The sequence below is a fragment of the Euleptes europaea genome, chromosome 8, assembly GCF_029931775.1.
Source record: "Euleptes europaea isolate rEulEur1 chromosome 8, rEulEur1.hap1, whole genome shotgun sequence".
In the NCBI taxonomy this organism is placed as follows: Eukaryota; Metazoa; Chordata; class Lepidosauria; order Squamata; family Sphaerodactylidae; genus Euleptes; species Euleptes europaea.
In genome coordinates this window covers 64,268,557-64,287,539 of record NC_079319.1, presented here as the reverse complement: position 1 = coordinate 64,287,539, position 18,983 = coordinate 64,268,557, and the positions used below count along the sequence as shown (strand labels likewise).

Here is an 18,983-nt window from a genome sequence, read left to right as displayed (position 1 = left end):
GGTGGAACGGACATGTGAGATTTCTTGTGGACAGTATTTCAGTTCTGTCTTGTTTATTGTATAAGATTGCTTATGATTTGTAGACCATGTTATGATAACATTACTAACTGGTACTGTTTATAAATGAAGGCATGAGAAAAGCATAAAAATAACAAAATAATTATAAGTGGCTGCGTGTTGAGATATTTATTCTTAAACAGAAGTTTTCTGGGTCAGCAATTTTTTTTTTTGGTATGTGTGATGCGGGAAGCAATGGCTGCTTGGGAAGGTGAATATCAAATAGGCTCGCCGTATAGAATGATAGAGCAAATCACCCTTACCTGTAAAATATCTGAGAGGTTTTTTTTTAATTATTATTTTTGAATGCAGAGAGTTGTTTGCAGCAGCTTCAAATATAAAAGGAGAAAAAGCTCGGAGTGCTAAAGCATCTAAGTCAATACCTGCAGATTCCCCAAAGCTTAAAATTCTAGCTAGCTCCCTACCTCTCTCTGCTATCTACTATATTAATGGCCACCCAACGTCATCTAAAAACGAGTGCATTGCATTATAGCACTTCAGGAGGATACTCGGGCTGTGGGGAATTTCTGAGTTGGAAAGTATTTCATGGCTCTGGGTGCAGCCAGTCGCTGATATTACCTCACTCCTTGACTCGGAGTGCAACCTCTCCTGAAGCAATGTGCTGCAGGATTCTCCACTTGGCACGGGTACCGCTGAAGTCAGCGCTGGTGCCAGAGAACCTCTGCACCAATTTCACATCATCCCTTGCATTACCAGCAGTAATGCAAGGAAACCTGTTCCTATCAGAAGCTTTTCTTCTGAGGCAGGAGCTGTGATGATTATGGAATAAAAGTGAGACTCTTTAAATGTTGCCCATACAAGGAAGTAGATTTGCACTGGATAAATAACTTTATGGACCCCAGTGACTTTTCTGCATTTTTAATCTACTAAATCCTTCTCTTTTCAAAAAGTGCCAAGTTCCCTGCAGAACAAAGTACTGGCTGTTATATAAGTCCCTCTTCCCAGGAAACACATTGCTAGTAGATTGTACACCCATAATACTGGGAGGAAGGGTCTTCCTACCTGTTTAGGGTTGCCAACCTTCGGGTAGTATGCTTATATCACAAAAATAATAACTTATGCTGACATATACAAATATAGCTGAAAGACAAATAACTGCATGTAGGTTCACTAATAATCTGTCTAGAAACTTAAATTATACTCATATGAATCCCTGAAGGAGTATACATCTTTTTACTCAATATACAAGTTCTCAGGCATTAATAGCATGCCTGTATACAGAAACCCAAGTGATAACCAAGAAAGGAACAATTAAAATTAATCTTCTAGATAGATTATTAGTGAGCCTACATGCTGTTATTTGTCTTTCAACCTCCAGGTAGTAGCTGGAGATCTCCTGCTATTACAACTGATCTCCAGCAGCTAGAGGTCAGTACACCTGGAGGAAAGGGCCACTTTGGCAATTGGACTCTATGGCACTGAAGTCCCTCCCTTCCCTAAACCCCACCCGCCTCAGACACTGCCCCCAAACCCTCCCGCCAGTGGCCAAGAGGGACCTGGCAACCCTATACATGATGTATGTTTCAAACTTCAGTTGTTATCAGTGATGATTTATTTACAAGCCTGTTTATGATGAAATCAGCTTTTGCTACTAACTCCTACTTTAGTGACTCTTATCTTGATAAAAGGAGAAGGGGGAAATTATGATCTCAGGAAGCTATTCCATAAAGAAAGTTCTGATCTCAGTTTGTTCAATTGGCTACATGCATTTCATTACCAGATTCAGATACTTTATTTGCGGCCCTTGGCCAGATAAAACAAGATACATGGACTAAAATGGTCTTACCGACAAAGCTTTACAGTCCGAGTCTTAAAGTCACTTAAAAAATTAAAAATAATAAAATAAATAACATCCGAGTTACATCTGCCATTTGGACTAAGAGACTACTCTGTGGCAACGAATTGTCATTGCAGCCGTACAAAATTTTGCTACCTGAGAGGTGATTGAGGGATTATCTCCTTGTAGGAGCTTTTCTAACTTTTCTCTTTCCCTGACGGGTCCCATTCTCAGTATGAGGGGCTCAATAAACTTACAACGGGGTATAGTGTAATAGTTACAGTTCAGGAGAACATGTTCAGTGGTTTCTAAATCCCCGGATTTGCAGGGGCATAGTCTCTCTGCGCTGGGTATCTTCTTGAATTTCCCCTCTAACATAGCAGAGGGTAAGGCTGCGTACCTAGCCAAGGTAAAAGCCCTCCTATATTTGTGTATCTCTAGGTAACAGAGATAGGCTGTCTGTGCAAGGATAAATTTGGAGTGGGGGGGGGGAGCCATAAATAGGGGTGCTCTTGCTAGATCTACTTGTCGCTCAATATCTTTAACTCTTTGGTTTATAGTTGACTTAGCTTGATTGCACCCTAACTGAAGTAGTGCTAGGGGAATAAAACCCAGATTATTTAGTTTGTCTTCAATGGCTATTATCCACTTAGACCTAAAGGTATCACAAAGAATCAGTGGAAGAAGACCCTTGGGGTTGAAATTAATTTTCAGCCATAGATAAAGCGAGGACAAGACAACCCTTGCCTCCACCTTCATCATGCCAGTTTCTAAATGGATCATAGCATTTGATACACATCTTGGCAATTGCAGGGCAGCTCTAAGAAACTTGGATTGCACTCGTTCCACGGGAATAAGACATGAGGGTGGCGAGTCGAGTTGTGTTCCATATAATATTTGTGCTAGGGTTTTCACCTGAAAAAGTTTAAGGGCGGATGGAATATAGTGTGCCCCTTTGGTACGGAGAAAATTTATTATTGAACAGGCTGATCTTTCCCCTAAATTAGCAACATAGGTATTATGGGCTAGCTTGGAGCCAGATGCCTGGATTGTCGTTCCAAGATATTTAAATTGGGTTACCTGTTCCAACCTATGGCCATTTATGCTCCACCTCCTATAATTAGGGCGATTGCCAAAAGCCATTACTTTTGTTTTGTCATAATTAAAATTCAGGCGTTCCTTCTCACAGAATGTTCCCACTCTCACTAGCGCCCTCCTTAGGCCAACTGGGGTTCTTGAAAGAAGTACTGCGTCATCGGCATAGAGCAGAATATGAATATGCCTGTCCGCTAGTTTAGGTGGATGTAAATCCGGTGCGTTCAAGGAACTATGTTATTTATATAATAGGCAAATAGCAGGGGGGCGAGTAAACAGCCCTGCCTAACTCCTCTATAGGTGTTTATGGGGACTGTAAGATGTCCTCTTCTATTGCACCTGACTCTCAGTGCTGTCCGTTCATGTAGGGCCTGAAGCAGCAACAGGAGCCTTTTATCTACATTTGAGGCTTTGAGCTTGTCCCAGAGTAAAGGTCTGGAAATCGAATCAAATGCTGCCCTAAAATCAATAAATGCCGCATATAAAGAGGGTTGTCCCTTATTAGAATATTTCTCTGCTAGATTTTGCAGGACAAGGCAGTGCTCTATCGTTGCTCTCCCTTCCCTAAAACCTGCCTGCTCTAATGCCAAAATATCCTCTTGATTGAGCCAAAGGGTTAATTTATCTAGCAGGTGCCTTGCATATAATTTGCTGATGACACTTATGAGACTAATTGGCCTGTAGTTGGAAGGGTCCTTTCTACTTCCTTTTTTATAAAAGGGGACAACTATTGCCAGCCCCCAGTCTTTAGGGATTCTACCAGTGGAGTCTATATAGGTAAACAGTGCGGATAGAAAGGGAGCCCACCAATCTATGTTCTCCTTGATAAACTCTGGGGGGATACCGTCATATCCAGGAGCTTTACCTCGTATTAGTTGGTTAATATGGGATTTGGCCTCATTTAACGAGACAGGTGGCCAGGAGGGAATATTTGATGGGTCAGGACTATAGGGAGCCAAAGGATGCACGTCATCATAAAGGCTCTGAAAAAATATGACCCACCTATCCGCGGCCGCATGTGAGTCTAAAGGTGAGTTCTCCTTGCAATTGCTACCAGTAACTAGCCTCCAGAATATGGATGAATTTTTAGCCTTGGCCGCTTTAATCAGTAATCTCCAAGACTCCTTAAGGTGCTCCTTTTTCTTTTGAGAGATTAAGAGTTTGTACATCTTTTTGTGCAGGAGAAGGGATTGCTGGGCTGCCTTGATTTGGCTACCATGAGCTTTGATGAACTTACTATAGGCTTGTTTAAGGGCTGTTTTTGCTTCAAGGCAGTCCTTGTCAAACCAGGGCTTGGATTTAATTATCGGCCTCTTCCGTTGCTAACAAGAGCTAAAAAGCAAGGGTCTTAATCTCTGGATAAAATCCCTATAGAGTATTAATGGATTTTGATCTGGGGCTGGATTTAAAAAGGCTGTACAGTATGAATATACCTCCTCTGCTGACAGGTGATCTTTCAATTTAGATTGCAGCTCATTCGACCATCTTATACGTTTGCCCATTGGGTTAGATTCTGAGGTGGCCATTGTATAAAGAAAACTAAGGTGGGCGTCCCCTAAAGGTAAAGTGGCCTGCAAGCATAAAGGGAAATGATATCCCCCTAAATAAGGAAGAATTTGGAAGGGTTTTACCATTAACAATAGTTGAGAGCACACCAGCATATAGTCAAGGGTACTGGCTCCAGAGCCCAACATGTAAGTATATTCCCCAGGGTGATCCCCTTCTGAGGAGCCATTTAGAATATAGAAGTGTGATTTGAAAGCGAATTTTGCCAGGCACGTACCAGTGAAATTTGACTGTTGATCTTTGGAGACTCGACTATAGAGGAAATTTCTTAAATCATCTTCCTGGTCTGTAAGATCTATCTTAAATTTAGCTTCCAGTGACCCATTATCGGGACCCAACTGAGCATTGAAATCTCCTGTCAGCAAAAATTTTGCCTCTGGATGGTCTGCCGCCAGGGCCGATACATAGCTATCATTTCATTACCCTTCAGTGGGTGACTTATCAGTCACATGTATTTAGTACTCATTGCAAAAACGCATGGTCGCTTTAGCCTCCTTTATTCCCTGTTTCAGCCAGGATTGAGCCAGGATTGAATGCATGTGTTTCGCCGAACGTGCCTTCGATCCTGGCTAAATCCTGGCTGAAACAGGGAATAAAGGAGGCTAACCGACCATGCGTTTTCACCCATTGAAAGTCCTTCTCTGCAGGCCTCCAGAATAAATTTTAGTCCTGCATTGTAACTGAATTTATTGGGGAAAAGTGACTAATTTTTCTTTTCCTCGGTTTTATTTTAAGATCCCGACTTCAAGGACCTCGGTGTTTTGAAACCATTGCCAGGTCGGTATGTTCAACGTTTCATAACACTTGGAAGTCTTCAATTTTTTGTCTTGCGATAATAATAACAAATTACCTGTTCCTTGGGTTTGATTTTTTTTTGTTATTATATTTCATTTCTTTTTTCAGTTTGTGAATTTGAGATGGGAGGATCTGAAGGGATTGTGGAGTCGGTGCAGATTGGAAAGGAAGGGAAAGCTTCTGAAACGGAGGCGGTAGACTGTAAATGGTACATCCGAGCCCCACCAAGATCCAAGGTCAGTCCGGTTCCATTCTCTGATTTGGGACTTAATTTAAGAAAGTGACTTGACTAAATACAGCATTCATTACTTTGTACATTCAGGCTTTGCTTAATAAGGTTTGCGCAACAGTGCTGAACCTGTAAACTATTATTTGCCTTTTGTGGGGGTGGGGGTGGGGGAAAGCAATTTGTCACTGCCCAAAGTAACCTTCACTTTGCTATAAATGATAATTTGTGCTGCAAAATAGGTAGGTCATTTTGTGCTACAGGAAGTTTCTAGGTTTGGGACCTCCCTAGGCATCAATTTATAGCCAAGAAGTACACAGTCCTTTCACATTACTCGAACGGTATTCAAATATCATTCATTCAGGTCTGTTCTGGGGCTTTTGCATTTTGCCAGTGTTCATAGAACAATATTTTATTACTGGGGAGAAATGATTTACCATTAGCATTTATATAGCATGCAAAACACTTTGTATACCTCACTTTGTAGTCCTTACAACAACCTTATAAGGTAGATCAGTATGGCTTTCTCCTATGTATTGAAGATGGGAGGTGGTTATGTCTGAGGTAAGCTGAGCTGAGAGAATAGTAAAAGCTGAGGTAAGACTCAAGGCAAGTCCATAGCTCAGTTACCTGCTGATGTAAGGGCTCTATATAATACAGATGAAGAGTTTCACACACATGAACACATGAAACTGCCTTATGCCCTTGGTCCATCAAAGTCAGTATTGTCTACTCAGACCGACAGTGGCTCTCCAGGGTCTCAGGCAGAGGTCTTTCACATCACCTACTTGCCTAATCCCTTTAACCGGAGATGCCGGGGATTGAATGTGGGACCTTCTGCATACCAGGCAGATGCCCTACCACTGAGCCACAGCCCCTGCCCTGCGTGTTGAATAGTAATAAGCAACAACCAGCCTGTACCCACATCATTTTGTTAACTTTTACATTTTATGTTTCATCATTTTGAGTACCACTCTCAAGTAAGGAACATGTAAGTAAGTAAGGAAACAATGTAAGGAACACAAGTGCTCTCTTTTCTCACAGAAATGCCCCATGTCTTTGAAATCTTTGATGAAGTTATACTTCTGTTCCCCAGCATTGAGGGACGTATAGCTACTAGTTGTTGATATAAAAATCTGGGTAGCTGAGAAGCAAGCCTAATGCTGCTCCCCCTAACTCTCATTCATTATGTGGACTTTAGTACCACAGATATATATATATATATTTAAAAGCACAATTTCCCCAGTTTCATGTAAAATATATATATATATATATATATTCTGGGTTGTTATATAAGGCAGTACGATGACTGGGATTTTCACAATTGATTTCGCATTCCTCTGTCTTCATTTTAGGGTTGCCAACCTCCAGGTACTAGCTGGAGATCTTCTATTACAACTGAGCTCCCGCCAATAGAGATCAGTTCACCTTGGTAAAATAGCCACTTTGGCAATTGGACTCTATGGCATTGAAGTCCCTCCCCTCCCCAAACCCCACCCTCCTCAGGCTCCACCTCAAAACCTTCTGCCGGTGGCGAAGAGGGACCTGGCAACCCTACTTCATTTATTGGCAATGGGCAATTAGTTGGCTCCAGTACCCATGTGACATTGTATTTTATTATGGGGAGTGCTTTTGCTGCAGTAACTACATTGCAAATATGACATATTAATTAGGATTTAAAAGCAACATAATGTCGATACCTAAAACAAAAGTGTAGTTTGTATTAGCATGGTAAATTAGGAGACTAGGGCACTTTTGTGTTGCTTGTATTTTGTGTAGTATCAAAACAGTGTAGGATACAGAAGATGGACACATAATTAGTCTGGTTTTGTGCTATGTGGTGGGATTGCTATTAATACAGTTTTGAGAATCTTAATTGGAAAGTCTCAGCTAAATAGACAGTGTTTTAATTTTGCTGAAGGGATTGATTTTTTTAAGTACCTAAAAGTACATAATAAAGAGGTGTTAAGGGAGGACACCTGACTTCCCACAAACCTTCTTTATCTGGAAACGATGAAAACACAGCCAAAGCAAGCATAGTTCATTATCGGAACCCTGACTTTGGAATATAGGCGAAAGGAGATCTGCATACCTTGCCCTTTCTCCAGATGTCCATGCATAGGGTTGCTATCCTCCAGGTACCAGCTTGAGATCTCCCACTAGTACAACTGATCTCCAGCCACTAGAGATCACTTCACCTGAAGAAAATGGCCGCTTTGGCCATTGGACCCTATGGCATTGAAGTCCTTTCCCTCCCCAAACTCCGTCTTCCTCAGATCCCGCCCCAAAAACCTCCTGCCGGTGGCGAAGAGGGACCTGGCAACCATATCCATATAGAAGCGTAGTTCTGCTTATTTCATGTGAACTAAGAAATATTGCAAGTGGCTTGCACTGTCCACACTAGTTATACAGCCTGTCCTGATTAGTGTTTCCCTCCTGAGTTCCTGTGTCTGAAAGTGAGTTTCTTGTACTTTCTGGAGAGTTAGCCATATTGAATAAAACCGGACTTATTTATGAGAAGAGCTGCTTAGGATTCCTCCCTTAGTTACACATTTAGTCAATATTGCCTTTCCTGCAATGTCCTATCACAGTATGTTCTGCAGGTTATCAGGTGGGATCATGAAGTTATAAGGAGGCGCTGTATCTCTCCAGAGCACTTAAAAGGGCTTCCCTGGATCAGTGGTTTTAACACATTTTTTTTAATTTCAAAATGTCTTTGGGCTGGGGTGACAAAACACCACAAAATCAAAATCAAATAGATTACTGAAGTTTGTTTCTTCTCAGATAATTGGGGAGGGGGAGTTACACAAAGCCATCATGGGATAGTGGTTAAGAGTGGTGGTTTGGAGCGGTGGGCTCTGATCTGGAGAAACGGGTTTGACTCCCCACTCCTCCACATGAGCGGCGGATGCTAATCTGGTGAACTGGGTTGGTTTCCTACACATGGTTGGTTTCCTACACATGAAGCCAGCTGGATGACCTTGGGCTAGTAATAGCTCTCTCAGCCCCACCTTCCTCACAGGGTGTCTGTTGGGGAGGGGAAGGGAAGGTGATGGTAAACTGATTTAATTCTTCCTTAAGTGGTAGAGGAAGTCGGCATATAAAATCCAACTCTTCTTCTTCTTCAAAGAAAACTGGTAGGTGGCTGTACTTCAGAGGGGGCGCTGTTTACTGATGTGCAGGTGACAATGTCCCATAAGAAAAAGTTCCAGAGACACTCCTTATATATTCTGTCAAAAAAAGTGCAATGAGGTTAGACATTTACCCTCCCCCCAATAAATTAGTAGGGTTGTTAACAGAAAGTGGGGGTAAACTCATCTAGAGAAGGAGGGAAATACTTTGTTGACAATCTCCTAAAATTCTGTTCTCCATGCATTCCTCAATTTTAATAAGGCCAATTGCCCTGTGGTGTCTATGCCCTCCACTTTATGTTTTTTTTTTAATGATTGTATTATAAGGTTTGACTTGTAAATGCCCCAAGCAGGTCTGTGAAAAAGTGGCACGTTAATTTTCTAAACAACACTCCCAGTTTTTTTTCCCCATATTAATTTCCATGACTTACTTTGTGGAGTATTCCACCACAACTTTGGAATAATAAAGTGCATTTTTGAAGGAAAGGATTGAGAACTTTTCTGGAAATGATGGTTACATAACCCACAATGCAAAGAAGATGACAGGGACTGAAGACACGCTTTGTAGTTGAAGCATGTAATTCTCTTTCCAGCCGTTATTACCCTTACTTTCCTTTTTTTCCTGTACACTGCAACCAACTTCTTCTTCTTCTTTTTTTTAATACCATGGTTTTAAATTATAAGCCACCTCAAGCAGGACTCTGAAGAGGTGGAACAGACATTTTCTGAACAAATAATATGCGTAGGAATGAATAGCTACATTTATTCACAGTTAATACTTTTTCTGAAATGAACAAAACCCACATTCTAAACTGTCAAATAAATGAACAACAAAACAAGGAGAGAATTATAGGTATAACATGGGGAAATTAAGGATAAATCTATTTTTTTTAAATGCACATGAGGATTTCTTGCTTGACTATATTCTAAGAATTCATTAGAACACCTGATTTGATTATGGGTGAATATGTAATCTGTTCATCCTGTTCCTTCAACCCTCATTTTTTTTAATTCTTGCCCACCAAATTGATTTTCAGATGATTGTCCCAGCCCCTGTTGGTTTTCCTGGCCAGAGATTGCTGCTGATCATAAGACATTATGGATAGTTTCTTGCAGCCCTTTTCCCTATCTTGAAAAGCATTTCTTTTCTATTGCCTCACCTCAGATATCTATGTGCATCCTAGATTTATCATGATGGGTAGCCATGTCAATCTGTCAATAGTGGTGGAAAAGAGTAAGAGTCCAGTAGCACCTTAAAGACTAGCAAAATTTCCGGCAGGCTATGAGCTTTCGTGAACTGCAGCTCACTTCATAGAATCATAGAGTTGGAAGGGACCACCAGGGTCATCTAGTCCAACCCCCTGCACAATGCAGGACATTCACAACTACCTCCCCCCACACACCCCTAGTGACCAGAAGATGGCCAAGATGCCCTCCCTCTCATCATCTGCCTAAGGTCACAGAATCAGCATTACTGACAGATGGCCATCTAACCTCTTCTTAAAAACCTCCATAGAAGGAGAGCTTACCACCTCCTGAGGAAGCCTGTTCCACTGAGGAACCGCTCGAACTGTTAGAAAATTATTCCTAATGTCTAGACGGAAACTCTTTTGATTTAATTTCAACCTGTTGGTTCTGGTCCGGCCTTCTTGGGTAACAGAAAACAACTCAGCACCATTCTCTATATGACAGCCCCTCAAACACTTGAACATGGTTATCATATCCCCTCTCAGTCTTCTCCTCTTCACGCTAAACTTCTTCAGATACTTCTTCAGAAAGCTCATACCTAACCAGAAATTTTGTTAGTCTTTAACAAAATCTTTTCTACTAGATTTATCTGTGTGTGTGTGTGTGTGTGTGTGTGTGGACTAAACAGTGTTTAGCAGGTTGGATCCAAACTAAATTGGCAGTTTTCACCAATTCCTCCTACCCGCTGCACAATCCTGTTGTCCCCCAAGAGCAGAATTTTGTGGAGATCAGTGGGCTGCAGTGGGAGACAAGACAGTACGTGTTGCTGATGGGAAATTTAATCTAGATCCAACCGGAAGCCCTGAATTTTTTTTAACATTTACTTTCAAAAAACAGGTTGGTTTGGAATCTCAACATGTATTGAACTTTTCACTGGAACTGGGCTGGCTTGGCCATGAGAATCACGTCTAAAGGAGTTAGTACAAATTCAAAGAGCTGCTAGGTCAAAACAAGTTGCAGTACCCTCTCCCCCATTGCCAGCGTTGTTTAGTGGTTAAGAGCGGCGAGAGCCAGTGTGGTGTCGTGACTCGTGGTTAAGAGTGGCGGATTCTAATCTGGTGAACAGGGTTGGTTTCCCCACTCCTCCATATGAAGCCTGCTGGGTGACCTTGGGCTAGTCACAATTCTCTCAGAACTCGCTCAGCCCCACTTGCCTCACAAGGTGCCTGTTGTGTGAGGGGAGAAGGGAAGGCGATTGTAAGCCTCTTTGAGACTCCTTTTTGTAGAGAAAAGTGGGGTATAAAAACCAGCTCTTCTTCAGTAGCCCCTTGTGCAAGCAGCTCTCTCAGGGCGGCAGGATCAGACACAAATATTCCCTTCCGCTTATCTTCTACCTACCTCTCACCCTGTCCATGATCTACGATTTTTGTGGAAACCTACATTGGCTCCAGGGAAAGAAACATCAAGGATCAAAGTGTTACACTTCTGTCTAATGGCTGAGGAAATGGATTGAATGCTGGCCCAGGAAACTTTGCTGAGTATAGTTTAAGAGCTCCCTGAATGAATGCTACAGCTTGCTGAGCACAGGGATAAAAAGGCCGAGTTCTCAAAGTGATCTATCTTTAGCAGTGTTGGGAAATTACTAGAAATATGAAGACTGACCCCTCTGAAAAAGACAAATCCCTAACATTCTGGCAAGCATTTGTGTTTGTGGTGCTCTAAGAGAATCATGATTTATGGGTTTTTAGTTGATGGGCTGCTGCATCTGTATCATCCTAGTTAGTTGTTTACTAGCACTCCCAGTTCTAAAGGATACTCTGTGAACGTGTTTGTAACCTGCATTTTCAAGTAATGCAATTCTTTATATCCATTTAATTTTGATTATTTAATTTGTCAGACATTCTGTGTCTAGGTGCTGGTTCTTAGTTTTAAAGCCTCAAATTGCTCAGAGCTGGGGTACCAGAAGGACCCCCACTCTACTCTATTAGAATCATAGAATCATAGAGTTGGAAGGGATCACCAGGGTCATCTAGTCCAACCCCCTGCACAATGCAGGAAATTCACAACTACCTCCCCCACACACCCCTAGTGACCAGAAGATAGCCAAGATGCCTTCCCTATCATCATCTGCCTAAGGTCACAGAATCAGCATTGCTGACAAATGGCCATCTAACCTCTTCTTAAAACCTCCAGGGAAGGAGAGCTTACCACCTCCCAAGGAAGCCTGTTCCACTGAGAAACTGCTCTAACTGTTAGAAAATTCTTCCTAATGTCTAGATGGAAACTCTTTAGATTTAATTTCAACCCATTGGTTCTAGTCTGACATTTTGGGGCAACAGAAAACAACTCGGCACCATCCTCTATATGATAGCCCTTCAAGTATTTGAAGATAGTTATCATAGCCCCTCTCAGTCTTCTCCTCTTCAGGCTAAACATACCCAGCTCCTTCAACCTTTCCTCATAGGACTTGGTCTCCAGACCCGTCACCATCTTTGTTGCCGTCCTCTGGACACGTTCCAGCTTGTCTACATCTTTCTTAAATTGTCCAGCTTGTCATTTAAGATTTTCCTCACAAGCCATGTCCTCCATTCTCTGGCTGGTTTTCTTTAATGTTAGGCTGTAATTGATAACTTATCATGTTATGTTTAAGTATGCTATTTTAGAAGGTTCCCCAGGAGAGGTAGCATTTTTGGTTGTTAGCCTCCCTGAGCTTGACTTCAGTCAACTTCAGAAACATAAGAACATAAGAAAGGCCATGCTGGATCAGACCAAAGTCCATCAAATCCAGCAGACTGTTCACACAGAGGCCAACCAGGTGCCTCTAGGAAGCCCACAAAAAAGACAATAACAGCAGCGTTATCCTGCCTGTGTTCCAAAGCACCTATTATAATAGTCACTTTCCTCTGATAATGGAGGGACCTGCTCTTCACTTATGCTGACAGATCCAAGGACAAGCTACATGCAAAAATCTGCAAGATTTTAGACTGTAAATGACATTTAATTGGAGTTAAAGATATTCATATTTATTGAAAACCTGCAGTGCCATCTTAAGTAGAGTTAGACACTTCTAAGTCCATTGAAATCAACAGGCTCAGAAGGGTGTAATTCTGTTTAGGATGACATTGTTAATTGCCATTCAGTATTTCCATATTCCCTGCTGCCAGATCCCTTTGGACCAATAGGCCCAAATGGATCGATTCTGGAGAAGTTGTCTGCTACCACTATGGGACCTCCCAGGTACAAGGCAAGGAAGGAATAGGACAGGAGGACGAGGCAATGAACTCTCAGGAATCTAACAGCCACCCTAGCAGAAAGTCTCTCCAGAAGTAACGAGCCCTCTGCATTTGCCTGTCTTAATTCTTCCCTCTCTCTGTCTTTGTCTAGTCGAATAATATCCGTGCTCAGACTAACGGGGGGGGGGGGCTTTGTAAAACCTTCTCTAAGCATAGCTGGGCAAAGCAGAGGCGTGCTTTATATAACTCCATAGGAGCCTGTTTTCAGAGCTGTGGCTGAGCTTTCAATTAAATAAGCGATGGCAAAAGTAGATTTGAGCATGTGCAAAGTGCATTTCCCTTTCCATGGAACTACCATAGTTCCAACAAGTCGAGGAATATTAGAGAAGACTCCCAGGCTATAGAAGCTAATTCTTTCCGGCGAGGTCAAACTCACCATTTATTGGAATTAGAAATTAGCCACTGACCATCTACATTACTTGTTTTTCAAAACACATAGTTCTGAGATCTTGGTGGGCAGATTTATAACTCTCTCGGTGAATATATTTTCTCCTCCCTAAATGTGTTTTCATCTTGGGATGAACAAGTGTGAGAATTCAATGAGGTTTTCTGAGATATTGGCTGAATCTTGCAGTCATTCCCTGCCCTGCCTAATCAATCTTGTTGTCAGAGCAAACTGTCGCTGACTGATGAAGAAAGAGAATTCATCAAAAGTGATGCGCTATAAAGAGATTATGATCTAGCTGTTCCACTGGAGTTATATGTTATTTGCTGTTGGCAGTAATTGTTTTCTCTTAATGCAGTCAGGCCTTTCTGTTTCTCAAATTAAAATAAAAAAGCACAATTCAGCCAGCATTGCCTTTTTTTTATTACTAATAGGACCAAAATGCAAGCCTTAAAAGTGATAATTATTTAAACCCTAATATGATCCGGGGACGTAAATAATATATGCCACAGCTACAGCTCCAACTTTTTATCACTTTTGTTGCTAATGGCCTCAGCATTTGCAGTGACATTGCAAAGCTCAAGCACGACCAGCGTTCGGCTCTGTAGCTGTCACTTCTTGTCGTCAAAATAGCATAGAATTGAAGGTTTGAAAGTGGTCCTTGCTGAAATTTTCAAGCTGAGGTAGGAAAACACGAGTTGCCATGGTTTATTACAAGATAGCCCTCGTAATGCAAAATATACCAGGCCCGGCTTAAAAAATAGCAGGGTGTCATTTGACTGCTTTTAAAGGAAGAACATGAGACGCCAAAGCGTTGAGAGAAGGAGCCAGGGAGCTGCATTTTCATAACAAGGGAGATGATGGCGCCGATACCACTGGAAAATTAGGAGAAATGTTTCTTGGGGTGTGTTTTGTATTTTACAGTGCATTCCTGAACGGGGGTGGGGGTGGGGTAGGGGTTAGGGTTGTCAGGTCCCTCTTCACCACTGGTGGGAGATTTTAGGGGCGGAGCCTGAGGAGGGCGGGGTTTGGGGAGGGGAGGGACTTCAATGCCATAGAGTCCAATTGCCAAAGTGGCCATTTTCTCCAGGTGAACTGTTATCTATCGGCTGGAGATCCGATGAATTAGCAGGAGATCTCCTGCTACTACCTGGCAGTTGGCAACCCTGCCTGCACCACCTCACAAAATGACCCAGAACCGTCGCCATCCTGGGATGTGTTCACAGGGTGAAAGGGGTTTGGGAGCTGCCTGATGAAAGGTCTGCCCCCGGAACGCCCCCCAGGACGCTGGCGCAGCGACTTACACCAAGAGATTGTTGGTGGGAGGCCCTGCTGGCACACAAGCCGCACACTGCCACCGCAGTCTAGGGAGGCCGGCATAGGGTTCCCTCTTCGCCACCGGTGGGAAATTTTTGAGGTGGAGCCTGAGGAGGGTGGGGCTTAGGGAGTGGAGGGACTTCAATGCCATAGAGTCCAATTGCCAAAGTGGCCATTTTCCCAGGTGAACTGATCCCTGTTAGCTGGAAATCAGTTGTAATAACAGGAGATCTCCAGCTAGTACCTGAAGGTTGTACAAAGCGAACACACATGTAACGTGTTTAAACATATATTCAACCAAAGTGCAGTGATACATATAAGACACACATACAACTATGCACACAGATATACAATGTTTTTTCTAATGCTGTCTGTGCAAAAAAATATTTCTATTGTAGCAGTAGTTGTAGAAAAATTCTTTAAAATGCTTTTCTCCAAAGATTGGAATATTACAAAGTACCTTGTGGACCTTTTAAATAATTTTTCTACTACTGCTACAATAGAAATATTTTTTTGCACAAAGACTGCATTAGAAAAAACATTGTATATCTGTGTACATAGTTGTATGTGTGTCTTATATGTATCACTGCACTTTGGTTGAATATATGTTTAAACACGTTACATGTGTGTTCGCTTTGTACAGTTATTTCTGTGCTAATTTCAAACCGTGTGGTAACAGCACAGGAGTGCTCTTTTTTGTGGTTAGTACTTGAAGGTTGGCAACCCTAGGCCAGCATGTGGCCCAACGTCAGCATCCGTGCCAGTTTTCACAGTGCAAGTGGCACAGAAGCCAGCGTAGGGGTCACGCCGGCCCTGAAGAGCATTTGCCCCCCTTTAGGAATGCACTGGAAGTTACTAAAAACTGATTTCAACTTTTGCCCTGGAATCACCATTTCTTTATTTCTTCTGGGTACACATGAGACTTTCACACTAGCCCAGAGTCAGAAATTATGTGGTGAGAGCACAGACAGGTTTGCCCAGTCCCCTGGGCTCTGGGATGGGGAATACCTGGAGATTTGGGGGTTGGGTGGAGCCTGAGGAGGATACTTTTTGGAGCGGGGATGACGACGACATCAATGGGGTATAGTGTCATAAAGCCCACCTTCCAAAGCGGCCATTTTCTCCAGGTGAACTGATCTCTGTCACCTGGAGATCAATCGTAACAGTGGGAAATCTGCAGCTTCCACCTTGATGCTGGCAACCCTACCCATCATCCTAAACACAGAGACTCATATGACCATATTTGGTGTTGCTGGTTCATTTAATTAGTAAACCTGCATTCTTCTCTCAAGAGATTCTGCAGAGCATAAGAGTATGGGGTAGTATTCCAGATTGTGTTGGGAAAGCTGGGGGCCTGGGGAGATTCCCAAATTACATCCTGAAATCCATTTCTCCCCGAAATCAATTTCTCCAGCTTAAAAATGAACCCCGAATGCCAAGTAGGTAGATGTATGTGGTTACTGTGCAGTGAGGAAAAAGTCTTGACATTCCAAGAATGGATTATTCTTGGCTCAGATTTATTTAGAACCGCCCCCAAGCTCTAGCCATTTATTCATGGGAGGTTTTGCCTTGAATTTGCCGCTCTCTAGAGTAGATTCTTTTGAAATGTGGTGTTGGAGGAAAGTGTTATGGATACCCTGGACCGCCAAAAAAAACCAAAAAAAAAACAGTGGGTTTTAGATCAAATCAAGCTTGAACTGACCCTAGAAGCTAAAATGACTAAACTGAGGTTGTCGTACTTTGGACATATTATGAGAAGACAAGAGTCACTGGAAAAGACAATCATGCTAGGAAGAGTTGAAGGCAGCAGGAAAAGAGGAAGACCCAACAAGAGATGGATTGACTCAATAAAGGAAGCCACGGCCCTCAGTTTGCAAGATCTGAGCAAGGCTGTTAAGGATAGGACGTTTTGGCGGACATTAATTCATAGGGTTGCCATGGGTCAGAAATGACTTGACGCCACTTAACACACACACAAATGCACATTTTCCCCACCCGAATTCTCAAAACTCTGCATGGGGGCTTATTGTTGAGTTTTGAGAATTTGTAGGGGGGAAATGTGCATCTAGAGAGCGGCAAATCCAAGGCAAAACCTCCCACGCATAACTCATCCTTCTTATTTTGTTGTAGTGAGATTTGGTGAGGTTTAAAAATGTCTGGATAGTATGCTTCCTCAGTCGTCTGGTTGCTACAGTATAATCCTTCATGTGTTGGGAAAGATTCTGGAGTTTAAATCTGCTGGAGTATTATATCTCTTGCCCAGATTTTTTTTTGGGGTGTGTGTCAAGATAGACACTTGGCAGTGGTTATTTACTGGTTGTAAAATGCATTCTGTGCTTGCTCAGAGGCATCCATTCCTTCACACAGGCAAGTTACAGCAAGGTGGCTGGTGATTAATGACTAAAACCAGATTCCAAGCTGAGTAAAACTGGATATTAATTTTTCTGCTCCTGCGCCCTCTTCCATGGCCCTGCTTACTCCTGAGGCAGATTTCCCACTGTAGTCAAAAAAGGCAACCGCAAAATAGTATAAATCTCACTCTAGTTCTGCCCAGTGTTCTCACTTTATCACTGTGGATGTTAAACAATAAAATACTCATGAGAAACAAGCAAAGGACCCAGGGAGAATGAATGTGGCCAGGACATAGGGTAGTGTGTGGGCTTATTTCCCCATTGTAGGAAAGCTGAGGGAAAAATCAAAAGAACCTGACAGACATATTAAGTATTACATTTTTTTTAGCCCACCCTTCCTACAAGGAGTTCAGGGCAGCATAAGTGCTTTCCCCCCTTCCATATTTTCCCTTCTCTATTTTATCTTCACAGCTGTGAGACTGAAAGATTGTAAGAGGCCAAAGATGACACAATGATCTTCATGGCTGAGCGGGAATTTGAAGATGCTCTCTAAATTGCCACATTAACCATTATATCACACTGGCCTTTCCTCCTCCAAAGCATTTTTAAGCCAGTGTTACCAACTTTTAGGCATTTTGTTCCCATCTGGTAGAAAGGCTCAGACCTCTGTCCAGGAATAGACATGGGTATTGTTATCAGGAGGAGAGAGACATATTTCGTGAACTAAGCTGAAATAACCAATCAATAAAGAAGCAAACGCTGCACTAGATCTTTTTTCTTTCAGATACCACACAATTCTGCTATTTTTGTTAAAACAAACTAAAGATTGTCCCAAACTAAAGAATCATGACTGTACCTCTAGTATTATTATTATTTTTTTTTTTGGTAAATAACAGCTGTATGAGGCCTTGATTTAAATCAGGACTGTGGCATGGGATATGTGTCTTCTGCACAAGTTTCCTGTATTCATATAGTCCCACCGAGCTGCTATTTATTTTGTTTGGGAAAACAAATGTTGGCTGTATGAGATCTTTCTTTGGGGGCTCTTGTGTGGATAACAAAAAGCTGAAGAAACAGGTTACTCTCAAGAAGATAGGGGGTCTCTACCTACTTGGGCAACTTCCCAGGTATGCCAAAAGATGTGGCTGTAAATTAGGCTTGCCAGTCTTTTAGTGGCCGTTTGACATCACTTCCAGGGAAAATCAGACAATTGACAGCAATTCCTAGAGAGGCATGATGTCCCTTCTGGGTTTTCGTGGAAGTGATGTTAGACCATTGCCAATGCCCGCCCCCAGGTCTCTCCCCAGGTCTCTCGCTATTAGCCTGGCAAATTAAGCAAACAAAACGGGGATCCTTTAGGAATGGCCTAGTGAGAACTACATACGCTTCAAAATCTGCATTTTTCTGCTCTTATCCTCTCTTGCATGACCCTACCTATGTTGAGAGCAGCCCCCCCCCCAAAAAAAGTGTATGTGTGGAAGAGGGAAATCAGCCTGCTCAAGTCCCTGACAACTTAGCAAATCCTGCAGGAAAATTTGTGAGGTGTGGTATGTTCAGATTGTTCCCACCTAGGGTTGCCAGCTCTGGGTTGGGAAATACCTGGAGATTTTTGGGGCGGAGCCTGAGGAGGGTGTGGTTTGGGGAGGGGAGGGACTTCAATGCCATGGAGTCCAATGGCCAAAGTGGCCATTTTCTCCAGGTGAACTGATCTCTATCAGCTGGAGATCTGTTGTAATAGCAGGAGATCTCCAGCTAGTACCTGGCAGTTGGCAACCCTATTC

At 42.5% G+C, this 18,983-nt stretch overlaps 1 protein-coding gene across 4 annotated transcripts in view; it reads left to right on the top strand.

Moving 5' to 3' along the window:
• NETO1 (neuropilin and tolloid like 1) overlaps positions 1-18,983 on the top strand; it is a 148,368-nt gene that overhangs the window by 86,686 nt on the left and 42,699 nt on the right. For all 4 annotated transcript variants that reach the window (XR_008933481.1, XM_056854218.1, XM_056854217.1 and 1 more), the window contains 2 exons: positions 5,252-5,293; positions 5,420-5,547. Coding sequence is in view for 3 of the 4 variants with exons in the window: in XM_056854218.1 (XP_056710196.1) it covers positions 5,252-5,293; positions 5,420-5,547 (170 nt within the window). In the remaining variant the exon portion in view is untranslated. The remainder of the gene's footprint in view (positions 1-5,251; positions 5,294-5,419; positions 5,548-18,983) is intronic.